The following is a 15,850-nucleotide window of genomic DNA, read 5'->3' on the forward strand; positions in this document are numbered from 1 at the left end:
TCAGGCCAGGCTTGAAAGAGACATGGGAAATATTAGAGAAACTCTCTCAGGAGATATAAAAACTCTTTCTGGAGAAATAAAAGAACTAAAATCTAACCAAGTTGAAATCAAAAAAGCTATTAAGGAGGTGCACAGATGATGAACACAGAAGCGAAAATTCTCACCAACATACTAGCCAAAAGGATCATTCACCACAACAAAGTGGGATTTATTCCAGGACTGCAAGGTTTGTTCAACATCCGCAAATCAATCAATGTGATACAACACATTAATAAAAGAAAGAACGAGAACCATATGATACTCTCAATAGATGCTGAAAAAGCATTTGACAAAGTACAGCATCCCTTCCTGATCAAAACTCTTCAAAGTGTAGAGATAGAGGGCACATACCTCAATATTATCAAAGCCATCTATAAAAAACCCAACACAAATATCATTCTCAATGGAGAAAAACTGAAAGGTTTTCCGCTAAGGTCAGGAACATGGCAGGGATGTCCATTATCACCACTGCTATTCAACAGAGTACTAGAAGTCCTAGCCTCAGCAATGAGACAACAAAAGGAAATTAAAGGCATCCAAGTTGTCAAAGAAGAAGTCAAACTACCACTCTTCACAGATGATATGATACTATAAGTGGAAAACCCAAAAGACTCCACTCCAAAACTGCTAGAACTTGTACAGGAATTCAGTAAAGTGTCAGGATATAAAATCAATGCACAGAAATCAGTTGCTTTTCTCTACATCAACAACAAGGCAGAAGAAAGAGAAATTAAGGAGTTAATCCCATTTACAATTGCACCCCAAACCCTAAGATACCTAGGAATAAACCTAGCCAAAGAGGCAAAGAATCTATTCTCAGAAAAGCAAAAAGTACTCAGGAAAGAAATTGAGGAAGACACAAAGAAATGGAAAAATGGTCCATGCTTCTGAGTTGGAAGAACAAATATTGTGAAAATGTCTATGCTACCTAAAGCAATCTACACATTTAATGCAATTCCTATCAAAGTACCATCCATCTTTTTCAAAGAAATGGAACAAATAATTCTAAAATTTATATGGAACCAGAAAAGACCTCGAATAGCCAAAGGGATATTGAAAAAGAAAGCCAAAGTTGGTTGCATCACAATTCCGGACTTCAAGCTCTATTACAAAGCTGTCATCATCAAGACAGCATGGGACTGGCACAAAAACAGACACATAGATCAATGGAACAGAATAGAGAGCCCAGAAATAGACCCTCAACTCTATGGTCAACTAATCTTCGACAAAGCAAGAAAGAATGTCCAATGGAAAAAAGACAGCCTCTTCAATAAATGGTGTTGGGGAAATTGGACAGCCACATGCAGAAAAATGAAACTGAACTATTTCCTTACACCACACATGAAAATAGACTCAAAATGGATGAAGGACCTCAATGTGAGAAAGGACTCCATCAAAATCCTTGAGGAGAACACAGGCAGCAATCTCTTCAACCTCAGCCGCAGCAACATCTTCCTAGGAACAACGACAAAGGGAAGGGAAACAAGGGCAAAAATGAACTATTGGGATTTTATCAAGATCAAAAGCTTTTGCACAGCAAAGGAAACAGTTAACAAAACCAAAATACACCTGACAGAATGGGAGAATATATTTGCAAACGACATATCAGATAAAGGCCCAGTGTCCAAAATCTATAAAGAACTTACCAAGCTCAACACCCAAAGAACAAATAATCCAATCAAGAAATGGGCAGAGTACATGAACACATATTTCTGCAAAGAAGACATCCAGATGGCCAACAGACACATGAAAAAGTGTTCCACATCACAAATCAAAACCACAATGAGATACCACCTCACACCAGTCAGAATGGCTAAAATTAACAAGTCAGAAAGTGACAGATGCTGGCGAGGATGCGGAGAAAGGGGAACCCTCCTACACTGTTGGTGGGAATGCAAGCTGGTGCAACCACTCTGGAAAACAGCATGGAGGTTCTTCAAAATGTTGAAAATAGAACTACCCTATGACCCAGCAATTGCACTACTGGGTATTTACCCTAAAGATACAAATGTAGTGATCTGAAGGGGCATGTGCACCCAAATGTTTATAGCAGCAATGTCCACAATAGCCAAACTATGGAAAGAACCTAGATGTCCATCAACAGATGAATGGATCAAGAAGATGTGGTATATATATACAATGGAATACTATGCAGCCATCAAAAGAAATGAAATCTTGCCATTTGCGACAACATGGATGGAACTAGAGCGTATCATGCTTAGCAAAATAAGTCAAGCAGAGAAAGACAACTATCATATGATCTCCCTGATCATATGATATGGAAGTGGAGGAAGTGGTGATGCAACATGGGGGCTTAAGTGGGTAGGAGAAGAATAAATGAAACAAGATGGGATTGGGAGGGAGACAAACCATAAGTGACTCTTAATCTCACAAAACAAACTGAGGATTGCTGGGGGGAGGGGGTTTGGGAGAAGGGGGTGGGATTATGGACATTGGGGAGGGTATGTGCTTTGGTGAGTGCTGTGAAGTGTGTAAACCTGGTAATTCACAGACCTGTACCCCTGGGGATAAAAATATATGTTTATAAAAAATAAAAAATTAAAAAAAAATAAGAGTAGCAACACTTATATTGGAAAAACAAGATTTTATTTTTTAAATATTTTTTAAATTTATTTATTTGAAAGATGGAGATCACAGAGAGAGAGGAGGAAGCAGGCTCCCTGATGAGCAGGGAGCCCGATGCGGGGTCAATCCCAGGACTCTGGGATCATGACCTGCGCCAAAGGTAGAGGCTTAACCCACTGAGCCACCCAGGTGCCTGAAAAACTAGATTTTAAAGCAAAGACTGTAACAAGAGACAAAGAAGTTCTCTATATAATAATAAAGGGGACAATCCAACAAGAAGATATAACAATTGTAAAAAAAGGAAAAAAAGCAGAAGATATAACAATTGTAAATATTTATGCATCCAACATGGGAGGACCCAAATACATAAAACAGTTCACAACGAACCTAAAGGAACTAATAAATAATAATATGATAATAGTAGAGGACTTTAACACCCCCACTGACATCAATGAACACATTTTCTAAGCAAAAAATCAATAGCGAAATATTAGCTTTGAATAACACACTAGATCAGATGATTTAACAAATATATTCAGAGTATTGCAACTTAAAACAGCAGAATACACATTCTTTTCAAGAGCACATGGAATGTTCTCCAGAATAGATCACATATAAAGCCATAAAAAAAGTCTCAACAAATTCAAAATGCTCAAAGACATAACATGTTCTTCATCTTGGTGCTATGAGTTAAGCCCCACATTGGGCATAGAGCTTACATTAAAAACAAAAACAATACCAAAAAAACCCGATTTGGCTTCCTACCAGCAATGTATGTAGGAATTGTGGGCTTAGTAACCAAAGATTATCAAGAAAGCTATCAAAGGAAAATGATATTGAAAATCTTAAATCCACGACTTCTTCACCCATATTTATATCTCCATAAATAATCTTTCCCTTTCCCTCTAGAAAAGGGTAAGATTATCCTTGGCTCTATCTCATTGACTTACCTTGGAAATTCTAGTAGTCCAAGAAAACTTTCCTAGGCAATGATCAAAATCCCAACAAGTTATTTTGTGGATATTGACAAATTGGTTGTAAAGTTTGTATTGGGAAGCAAAAGATTCAGAATAGCCAACACCATATTGAAGAAGAATGAAGTTGAAGAACTGACGCTATCTGAATTCAAGACATAACACTACAGTAATGAAGACATTGTGATATTGGGGGAAGGAAAGACAAATAGATCAATGAAATAGAATAGGAAACCCAGAAATAGGTTCTGGTCCAAGGTCACAACATAAGAAGACCTTGAACACAACTCATCCATGGAAGACACCAAACTATACCTACTTATAGAAAAATTCCTCCTGAATAAGAACTGCCTGACTGAAGAGCTTCTGAACAATCAAAGATTGAAACAACAGCAAGAGAAACCAGAGAGATGGAGGCACAGTACCAAATGGAATACCCATCCCCAACACTATGAATGACAACAAGGAAGGAATAGTACTAAGTGCTTAGGAATAGATACCTCTGTCCTTGGGCATAGGGAAAAAAAATCTTTGGTTTCAATAGGTGGAAAGAGTCAAGATGCCCTTCATCAGGGGAATGGATAGAGATATGTTCCATATATACAATGGAATTTTACTCACCCTTCAGAAAGGATGAATACCCAAGTTTTGCATCAACTTGGATGGGACTAGAGGAGAGTGTGCTAAGTGAAATAAGTCAAACAGCGAAAGTCAATTATATGGTTTCACTTATGTGTGGAACATAACGAATAATGTGGAGGACATTAGGAGAAGGAAAGGAAAAATGAAGTGGGAGAATAGGAATGGGTGATGAACCATGAGGGATTATGGACTCCAGGAAACAAACTGAGAGTTTTGGAAGGGTGGGTTGGGGGTGTTGGTTGGCCTGGAGATAGGTATTAAGGAGGGTATCAATTGCATGGAGCACTGTCTATTATATGCAAGCAATGGATTATGGAACACTACATCAAAAACTAATGATGTACTTTATGGTGACTAACATTACACAGTAAAAAAATAAAATAAAATAAACTGCTATACCAATTCAGGATATTACTATGGTCACCTAGAAGATAGGATATTGTAAGCAGGGGATTTATGAGGATAAAGCAAATACTAAACCCCTTGTGATAAGCTAGTTTTGATTTCTAGTCTGCTTTCTAGATGTTTCATTCTGTTATATACATATATCTCAACAAAAGCTGATTAGCTCTCTCAGAATAAAAAAATAATAAATAAGTAAGTAAATAAATAAAATAAAAAGCAGCTAGCACATAATACAGATAACACTAGACTCTGCCAAGCAGCTAAGGAACTGTGGGGTTGCTGTGCATGTCAGAGGAACTGTAGAATGACAGGGTTTACATTCCTACTCCACCATAAAAGCCTAAACTGGAGCAAAGTCTGAACACCATTACAGATGTACTTGTCATCACACTGACCTTGCGACCTCAGCAAACCCAGGATCTACAAGCTCACACCAGCTCACATCATGCTGCGACACAGGAAAAAACAAAAAAAAATCCATGGTTTAAAAGAGCCAAGGAGCTGCATGGACACTTTCTCTTTCTCCTCAAAACAAAACAGGGCTCATGTAACAGTGAGCTAGTGACTTCAGTGACTCCAGGTTCACAAGTCCACTCCAGCCCCTGTGGTGCTGGGGCACAGAAAATAAGCATCATTTTTTTATTTACAAATTTACTTTATTTTTTTAAAAGATTTTATGTATTTAGTTGACAGAGAGAAATCACAAGTAGATGGAGAGACAGGCAGAGAGAGAGAGAGAGGGAAGCAGGCTCCCTGCTGAGCAGAGAGCCCGATGCGGGACTCGATCCCAGGACCCTGAGATCATGACCTGAGCCGAAGGCAGTGGCTTAACCCACTGAGCCACCAAGGCGCCCCAACAAATTTACTTTATTTTTATTTTATTCTTTCATTTGTCTTGTCTTGTTTTTATTTTTGTTCTTTTTTGTTTTGTTTCATTTTCTTTTTTCCTTTTATTTTATATCTTCTATTCTTCTTCTTTCATTTTATTATCTTCTTTTCTTCTTCCTCTTCTCTTCTTCTTTCTCTTCCTCTTCTTCCTCTTATTTCTTTATTCTGTAAAAAGTTGTGGTTTAAAAGAGTAACAAGTATATAGAGCCATAGATCCAGCCACCCCAAAAAAGTCACCAAACACATAGTCTACATACAGGACACCATACGCAAGACCATTCCACCAAGTTTAGAAGAACTAGTCTTTCTGCCTAATCCATAGATACAAATACAGAAAGCTGAGTAAAATGCAGAGACAGAGGAATATTCCTTAAAAGAAAGAACAAGAAAACACAACAGAAAAATAACTAAATTAAACACAGATAAGCAATATGCCTGATAGAATATTTAAACTAGAAATTATAACGATACCAGGCTACAGAAGTGGAAGAACTCAGTAAGACTTTCAATAAGAAGATAGAAAATATCAAAAAGAACAAAGTGGATTTAAATAATACAATAACTGGAATTTAAAATAAAACAGAGGAAATCAACAGTAGATTAAAGGATGCAAAAAATATAACAGCAATCTGAAAGACAGGGAAGTAACAAACTCACAATTAGAATAGCAAAAAGAGAAAAGAATTTTTAAAATGAGCATAGATTAAGAGATATATTAATCAACAAGAGATTTCTTGGCAACATCAAGTGACAAAACAACTACATTATAGGGGTCCCAGGAGAAGAAGAGAGAGAATGATATAGAAAACTTACATGAAAAAAATAACTAGATGTTTAAATATACCCTTATCATAAGAGATAAAAGGACACATGGGAGGGTTTGGGGGTTTGTTTGTTTTGTTTACTTTGTAAGAAAATAAATTACTTTTTATATGAAAAAAAAAATAAAAAATAAACCTAGAAACTTCCCTAACCTAGGGAAGGAAAATAGACATACAAATCCAAGAACCACAGAGAGTTCCAAACAAGATGAGCCCAAATAGATCTACACCATGATACATAATAATTAAAATATCAAAGTTTAAAGATTAAAGAGAGAATCTTAAAAGGAGCAAGAGAGAAACAAGAGTTACTCACAAAGAAAAACCTATGAGAAAAAAATAAAAAGAAAACCTATGAGGCTGTCAGGTAATTTTTCCACAGAAACTTTGCAGGCCAGAAGATGAGTGGCCTGATATGTTCAAAATGCTGAAAGTTTAAAAACAAACAAACAAACAAACAAAAACCTCCAACCAAGAATATTCTACCTTGCAAGTTTATCACTCAGATTTGAAAAACAGATTTTCCTAGACAAACACAAGGTAAAGGAATTTATCACCACTAAATCAGCCTTATAAGAAATGTTAAAGAAACTTCTTCTTTAAGTGGAAAAGAAATGGCCATAATTAGACATAATGAAATCATGAATAAAAAGATAGATATAGATAGATATAGATATAGTTATCTATCTATCACAGAGGAAAGAGTATAAAGGGAAGAGAAGGGAAAAAAGAAAAAGAATTTTGTTTGTTCAGTTTTTTGTTTGTTTTTTTTTTAAAACACGTATGAACTTAAATGACCATCAAAGTAGCATAGATTTCTATTTACTTAGGATGTTATATATGGAAACTATGGGAACCACAAACCCATTCATATAATAGATACACAAAAGATAAAAAGAAACTCAAGCATAACACTATAGAAACTCATCAATCACAAAGAGAGTAAGAGAAGAAAGGAACAAAGAAGAACTACAAAAGACACTGAAAACAAATAACAAAATGGCAGTAAGTACATACCTATCAATAATTACTTTAAATGTACAGAGATAAATGCTCTAATCAAAAGACATATGGTGGTGGGTTGGATAAAAAATCAAGACCCATCTACATGCTACTTATAAGAGACTCACCTCAGACCTAAAAATACATCCAGGCAGAAAATGAAGAGATAGACAAATATTCACCATACAAATGGAAACAAAAAGAAAAGTGGATAGCAATATTTATATCTGACAAAATAGACTTTAAAATAAAGACTACAAAAAGAGACAGAGAAGGGCATTATGTAACGATAAAGGGATCAATCCAACAAGAGGATATCATTATTATATATCTATGTACCCAACAATAGATTACCTAAATACAAATATTAATGGACATAAAGAGAGAAATTGATTGTAATACAACAGTAGGGGACTTTAGCACCCCACTTACATCAATGGATAAATCATCCAGACAGAAAATCAATAAGGACACAATGGCTTTGAGTGACACATTAGACCAGAGGGAGATAACAGATATACACAAAATATCCCATTCAAAAGAAACAGAATTCACATTTAAGTACACACAGAACATTCTCCAGATTAGATCATTTATTAGGCCATAAAATAAACCTCAATAAATTTAAGAAGCTAGAAATTATATGATGCATGATTCCTAATCTCAACATATGATACTAGAAATAAATTACAAGAAAAAACTGGGAAAAAAACAGACATGTGGAGACTAAACAAAAAGGTGATAAATAACCAATGGGTCAATGAAGCAGTCAAAGAAGAAATTAAAAAAAAACTACATGGAGACAAATGAAAATGAAAACACAAGAGTCCAGAATCTTTGGGATACAGGAAAAGAAGTTCTAAGAGATAAGTGTACAGCAATACAGGCCTACCTCAAGAAACAAGAAAAAAATATATGTCAACAAACAAACCACCCAAAAGAAATGAATAAAACCCTAGAAACATACAATCTTTTAAAATGGACCAGGAAGAAATAGGAAATCCAAATAGACCAATTACAAATGACAATATTAGATTGGTAATTTAAAAAACTACCAGAAAATAAAAGTCCAGATTGATTAATTCCCATTACTCTCTATTCAATCACTAATACACAGGTGAATTCTACCAAACATTTAAAGAAGCATTAGTACCTATTTTCCTCAAAGTATTCCAAAAAATTAGGAGAAGAAGGAAAGGTTCTAAATTCATTTTATGAGGCCATCTTTATACTGATACCCAAACCAGACAAAGAAATAACACCAAAAAATATTACAGGCCAATATCCCTGATAAACATTGATGAGCAAAAATTCTAAAAATATTAGCAAATCCCACACAACATATTAAAAAGACCATTCACCCTGATAAGTGGGATTTATTCTGGGGATGAAAGAATCGTTTAATATTTACAAACCAATCAACATCACAAAACGCATCAACAAAGTATAAAATGCTATGATCATCACAACAGAGGCAGGAAGAATATTTGAAAAAATTCAACATCCATTTATGGGGTTAAATTAAACCCAACAAAGTGAGATTGGAGGGAGAATATCTCAACATAATAAAGACCATATATGAAAAATCCACAACTAAGATTATACTCAATGGTAAAAAATGTCAGCTTCTCCTCTAAGATCAGGAATTTTCACTCTCACCACTTTTGTTCAAAATAGTGTGGGAAGTCTTAGCCACTGCAGTAAGACAAGAAAAAGAAATAAGAGGCATCTATATTGATAAAGAAGAAGAAACAGTTACTATTTGCAAATGACATGGTAATACACATAAAAAATCCCAGACTCCACCAAAAATCTACTATAAATAATAAACAAATTCAATAAGGTGGCAGGATACAAAATTAATACCTAGAAATCTGTACTGTTTTTATACAATAACAATAAAGTAGTAATAAAGGAAATTTTTAAAAAACACCCCTTACAGTTGCACCAAAAATAATAAAATATTTTAGGAATAAACTTAACCAAAGAAGATAAAACCTATACTCCAAGACCTATAAAACACTGATAGAAGAAATAAGACACTAACAAATGGAAAGGTGTTCTATACTTATGGATTGGAAGAATTAATGTTGTTAAAATGTACACATTACTCAAGGGAATACACAGATTCAATGTAATCCCTTTTAAAAATACCAACAGCATTTTTCACAAAACTAGAACAAATACACTAAAATTTGTATAGAACCACAAAAGACCACAAATAGCCAAAGAAAAAGAACAAAGCTATCACAATACCGGATTCCAAGACATGCTACAAAGCTGTAGTAGTCAAAAGAGTATGGTACTAACACAAAAACAGACACATAGATCAATGGAACAAAATAGAGACACCAGAAATAAACCTACACTTACATGGTCAGTTAACCTATGATAAAGGAGGCAATAATATATGATAGGGAAGACAGTCTCTTCAAAAAATGGTCCTGGGAAAACTGGAGAGCTACATACAAAAGAATGAAACTGTACCACCTTGTAACACCATATACAAAAATAAACTCAAAAGGGATTAAGGCTTTAAATGAAAAACCTGAAAAAGAATCCTAGAAGACAACACAGACAATAATTTCTCTGACATTGGTCTTAACAACTTTTTTCTAGATATGTCTCAAGGCAAGGGAAACAAAAGCAAAAATAAACTATTGGGGGTACATAAAAATGAAAAGCTTCTGAACAGCAAATGAACCAATCAACAAAACTAAAAGGCAACCTATGGAAGTGGGGGAAGGTATTTTCATATGATTTATCTGATAGTTTCTAAATATATAAAGAACTTATACAACTAAAAATGAGAAAAAAAGAAATAATCTAATTTTAAAAATGAACAGAAGACACTTTTTATCTATTTCACAAAAGTGAAAACACTTTTCTCCAAAGAAGACATATAGATGGCTGACACATGAAAAGATGCTCAACATCACTCATCATCAGGGAAATGCAAACAAAACTTCAATGAGACATCACCTCATACCTGTCAGAATAGCTAAAATCAACAACACAAGAAACAACAGATAGTGAGGATATGGAGAAAAAAGAAACTTTACTGTTGGTAAGAATGAAAATTGGTGCAGCCACTGTGGAAAACACTATAGAGGTGCCTCAAAAAGTTAAAAATAGAACTACCCTATGATCCAGCAATTACACTAATGGGCATTTACCCAAAGAATACAAACACATTGACTTGAAGGGATATATGCACCCCTATGTTTATAAGAGCATTATTCGCAATAGTCAAGATATGGAAGCCGCCCAAATGTCCATTGATTGATGAATAGAGAGAGAAGTTGTGAGATAGATAGATAGATAGATAGATATGGAATTTTTCAGCCATGAAAAGAATGAAATCTTGCCACTTGCAATCACATTCATGGAGCTAAGATTATAAAAATAAAAGTTAGTCAACCAGAGAAAGATAAATATATTATCTCACTCAGATGTGGAATTTAAGAAATAAAACAACTTATAAAAGGAAAAAAAGAGAGAGAGACAAACCAAGAAACACACTGGGTGTGGTGCATAAACACTGAATTTTGGAACACTGGAAAAAAAAATAAAATAAAACTAAAAAACAAACAAACAAACAAGAAACAGACTATAGAGAAAAAACTGATAGTTACCAGAGGGAAGGTAGGTGGGTGGATGGGTTATAGATAAGTGATGGGGATTAAGGAGGGCATCTGTGGTGGTAAGCCCTAGGTGTTGTTTGTAAATGTCGAATCACTACACTGTACACCTGACACTAATATAACACTGTATGTTAACTAAATGGATTTAAAATAAAACTTAAATAATTTAAATATTTGTGAATGGATAGTTATAGTTTGTAAAAGTATATAAAATAGTATGTCTCAACTACTTCTAACTATATTTTAGTGTGCTTGATCTCACCTTTTAAAAATGCACTTGTAAAATGAAATAATGAAAGAAAAATGTGCAGTCCATTTAAATATTTTTTTACCAATTTTGGCCAATTTAAGAAGTTCAGCAGGACTATGTGCTCTCTTCTACACTACTGGTTGATAAAAACTTCAAGGGAGAAACATCAAGCAGAAAACAAGGAAAACGTTTGACATGTCCATATCTATCTCTCTGAAATTCCTACAGTAAGGACTAGAAAGCAATAAAATTTTCCAAGACATTCAGCTGCAGAAGTGTTCACCATAGAGCTGATCTTACATGTAAAAGTCATACATACCCCCAAGGAGATCTGGTTATAGAAATTATAGCTCATCCCACAATGCACTATTATGTAACAACTGAATTAAGAGAATAGTTAATGATTCAGAAATATGATCCCAGAAAATTGTCATAGGGAAAATACCTTCCAATGGAAGAGTTCATAGTGTATTTAAAAAATATCTAGATATATATTTATTTAAAATGTATTTTTTAAAGATTTTATTTATTTATTTGACAGACAGAGATCACAAGTAGGCAGAGAGGCAGGCAGAGAGAGAAGGGGGAAAGCAGGCTCCCTGCTGAGCAGAGAGACCAAGGCAGGGTTCAATCCCAGGACCCTGAGATCATGCCCTGAGCTGAGACTTAGTGCACTGAGCCACCCAGGCGCAGTGCATTATGTATTTTGTAAAGTAGTGCTATAAAGAATGGTATTAGAATTTTTGCTTTATTTTGTTACATTAATTTTTAAAAAAATATTTCTATTATAATCATGTACAATTCGCATTAGAAGTGTTCAAAATAGATAAAAACAAATGATCTTGCTTCCCTGAGAAGATCTAGGTAAATACAGAAATGACTGCAAAACCAAGAGCAGAAAATAATATAGCTATCTGGGTCTTGTTACACTACTGGTGCAAATATTTAATCAGCCAAATATTTGCAAATTCAGTTTATCTTTTCACTTTTTTTTTCAGAAAATTATCCTGAAAGTCTGCAAAAATTTGTGCACTATGATTGGCAGCTTTGTTTGGATGAAGAAAAACAAGTATCAAACTAGATGTTAAACAATTAGGAAGCAGTTAAAATATATATACTCACATGGACACTAACAGATGTACAGACATGGATATATATATATATATATATATATATATATATATACCAAATCCCTCTGTCCATCTATTGAGTCATCAATTCAATGTTATATTAACAGCCAGAGAATATATTTTTAACAATAACTTTAATGACATGAAATGAAATAAAAAGTATGTGTGTATAAACATATATACACACGCATTTTTCTGAGAAAAAGCAGATATAAAAACAGTATATACATTCTTATATACATATATGACATATGCAAAAAAATACTAAAGGTACAGCCAAAAATGCTTCAGATAGTTCTTGGAAAATATTACAGACACATGGATGAAAATATTTCAGGATGATATGGGTGGCGATTAGAACTGATTAGTAGGGATATTACATTTCTTCTGTTAACTTGTCTGCTTTTTTAAACTTTTCCCTTCAACGAACTTGAATGATTTTGGTGACAATGGGGAAAAGGGCAGGAAGTGGGCACAGGGAAAAGAGGTGATAAAGATCATTTACATCCAGTAAAACAACCTCAAACAGCGAAATCCCATTTGCAGCCTATCAAGCTGGCCAAGACACACACACACACACACACACACACACACACACACACACCAATTACAGTGACCAGGAGACTATGCAGGGGAAATGAACATACTCTTTTTACTAGCTGTGCTGACTGGCATGGATGCAAATCAGTACAATGCTCATGAAGGGGCCACTTGGCAACACACAGGGAAAGTCTTTAAAATATCCTGCAAGGATATTTTATTGTGGATCCTGCAAGTACACAATTAAGAAGACCATCCGGTAGGCTAGCAAAGATTTGGGTTGACAAGGAAGGATTCATTCTTCAGAGTATGCAGTGTTGGGTTTAAACACAAGAAAAGAGCTAGGCACCACCTGAATGTCCAACAATGCGGGACTGATGACAGAAATGTTAAAGATCCATCCATACACTCCCAGGCCCTGAAGATGACATTTCGGAAGCCTGCTGAATAACATGGAAAGAAGTTCAATGGGTTGATTTTTGTTTGGTTTTAGTTTCTGAAGAAGCGGGTTAAGAAACACCACACACATGAACCATTCTATAACAGTGTGTTAGAAGGAAAGGTGGGGTGGGAGTCAGGAAGGGAGAGAGAGAAAGGGACAGAGGAGAACCTGGAAAAACAGCACACCAAAAAGTGGTTGTCTCTGGGTAGTCAGATCATGGGGAGCAATTACTCCCTTGGTTTTCCCTCATCTGAGGGATGCTTCTCCTTTTTGATATTCCTACCAAGAGATTGTATTACTTGTGTAGGGAACAGAGAGAATGAAAGTGTTTTTAAACCAAACCACAAGGAGATGAGGCAGCCTCTAATCTATCAAGTGGCACAGATTACCAAGATTATTAGCAACGCCCTTGGTGGGGGGCAGAGAAGAGAGGTGGGGAGAGCAGAAGGGAGGGAGAGGGAGGAGGAGGGTAGGAAAGGAGGGAAGAAGAGAGGGAGAAGGAGGGAGAGGGAGGAAGGGAGGAGGGGGAGGTAGGGAGAAGAAGAGGGAGAGAGAGAGGAACACAGAGACAGAGAGAGAGAGACAGAGACAGAGACAGAGACAGAGACAGAGAGAGAGACCTGCACTCCCAGTACAATACAATACACTGCTGGTGGGTTGGGGGGGGGGCAAAGAAGGGGGTTGTAAACCGGATGGGAGCCAAGGTTTGGCTCTGCTGGCTGGCTCATTCCTGGCATGTCTTCATCGCAAGGTGGCCTCCTCATCAGTGTCTTCCTCGAAATCCTTGACGTCAGCACTGGTGGACTGCCTGGCCCAGGCTCCCCTTTCGGCCTCTCGTTCTTTATGCGACTTGAATCTCCCGACGAAGATTTTGCGGTAGTTCAGGAACATGCCATTCATCGCATCAATGGCGCGCTCTGCGGACTCCTGCTTCTGGAAGTGCACAAACCCGTAGCCCTTGGGCCCCTTTTCGTCGCAGGCCACTTTGCAGGACAGGATGTTGCCGAACGCCGAGAAGATGTTGTACAGAGCCTTGTTGTCGATGGTCTTGCCCAGGTTCTTGATGAAGACGTTGCCCACCCCACTCTTGCGGAGCGAGGGGTCCCGCTGGGACCACATGATGCGCACCGGCCTGCCCTTGATGACATCAAAGTTCAGGGTTTCCAGGGCCCGCTTTGCGTCCACCGGTTGCTGGTAGTTGACGTACGCGTAGCCCAGAGAGCGGCGGGTGATCTTGTCCCTGCAAATGCGGATGGAGAGGATGGGCCCGGCCGGGCTGAACTTCTCGTACAGCATTGCCTCTGTCACTTCAGGGTGCAGGTCGCCCACGTACAGCGAGGCCATAGGAAAGTCTGGGTTCCCCTCGGAGCCTCGGTTGTTCTCCGCATCCGCAGCTGCATGTGCAGCTGCAGTCGCCGCCGCCGCCGCATCCGTATCCGCCTCCCCCGAGGAGGGCGCCACAGCCTCCACTCCAGCTGCGGCTGGGGCGCCCACGGCGGCGCCGGCTTCAGCCGCACTGGCCTCCAAAACCGCTGCCGCCAGGGCGGCCTCCGCCTCCTCCCCCTCTTCCAGGGCGGCCTTCGCCTCCCCGCGGGTGGCCTCCGCCACTGCCTCCTCTACTGAGGCTTCGGCCTCCACCTCAGTCTCCACCTCAGCTTCCGCCTCCGCTACCGAGGCCTCCGCCACAGCCTCTGCCACGGTCGCCGCCGCAGCCTCCGCTGCCGCTGCAGCCGCTGCCGCCACCGCCGCCGCCACCGTCGCCGCTGTCGCCAGGGTCGCCGGTGCCGCCAGGCCGCTGCCGCGACCTCCCTTCCCGCGAGCTGGGGGTCGGAGAGGCGGGAAAGGACAGGAGGGCGGGTGGGCGCTGGAATCTGTGCCGAGCGCGCGAGTAGAAGCTGGGGCCGGGACCTGGGGCCAGTCGATTTGGCGAGTCCAAGTCACTTGGGATAGCAAGTGAGCGCTGCCAGGAGCGCGCCGGTGCGAGTCGCCGCAGCCTGTGCAGACTGCTGCTGCTGCCGCTGCTCGGTCGTGGGCTACGGCGCGGGGCGCGGGCGGGCGGTGTGTGGTGGCAGTCGGCGTGTGGTGGGGGGCGGGGGGGGCGTGTTGGCGTCTGTGGTCCGGGCAGCTGGGAAGGCTTCTGTCTCTTTGGTTCCCCCTGTGGCTGCTGCGGGGCTGTGGGGCCGCGGGCTGTGGGAGGGGACGTGAGCTGGAGCCTTGAGGCAGAGGCGGGGGCGGCGGCGGGAGGAGTACGTTAAGGGGGTGGGGGGTGAGTTCTCAGCCTCTCAGGTCGCCTGGATATTCATGAAGAGGAAGGCAGGGAAAGGGCTCCGCTGTGGACTGCGGGAATACGGGTTAGATTTAGAGGGTTTTGTTTTATCCCTCCTCTCCCAATAGATCATTTAAATGATTAAATCCAGTACCTTGCAAGAGCGGGTGGGTGGCATGGAGAATACACTTGCCTGACCTAAACAAATACTAGAAAAATGG

The 15,850-nt window shown here is 38.7% G+C and overlaps 1 protein-coding gene across 2 annotated transcripts; it reads right to left on the reverse strand.

The window, feature by feature from the left end:
- Positions 1 to 12,496: 12,496 nt before the first annotated feature.
- PABPC1L2A (poly(A) binding protein cytoplasmic 1 like 2A) lies at positions 12,497 to 15,551 on the reverse strand. Of its 2 annotated transcripts, XR_014306849.1 has the most exons (2): positions 13,038 to 14,757; positions 12,497 to 13,005 (listed from the first exon to the last, which is right to left on the reverse strand). XR_014306849.1 is itself a non-coding variant. In XM_082715896.1 (1 exon), the coding sequence occupies exon 1, from the start codon at positions 14,705 to 14,707 to the stop codon at positions 14,105 to 14,107; it is 603 nt and encodes a 200-aa protein (XP_082572022.1). In that variant the 5' UTR covers positions 14,708 to 15,551; the 3' UTR covers positions 12,497 to 14,104. The 2 variants fall into 2 exon arrangements, 1 of the variants encoding a protein (XP_082572022.1); XM_082715896.1 differs by having other exon boundaries at positions 12,497 to 15,551.
- Between the last annotated feature and the right edge of the window lie 299 nt (positions 15,552 to 15,850).

This window comes from Mustela nivalis, assembly GCF_964662115.1.
Source record: "Mustela nivalis genome assembly, chromosome: X".
NCBI lineage: Eukaryota > Metazoa > Chordata > Mammalia > Carnivora > Mustelidae > Mustela > Mustela nivalis.

Bases quoted from the DNA above. Each gene is read 5' to 3' on its own strand.
- PABPC1L2A (XM_082715896.1), bottom strand. From the start codon at position 14,707: ATGGCCTCGCTGTACGTGGGCGACCTGCACCCTGAAGTGACAGAGGCA.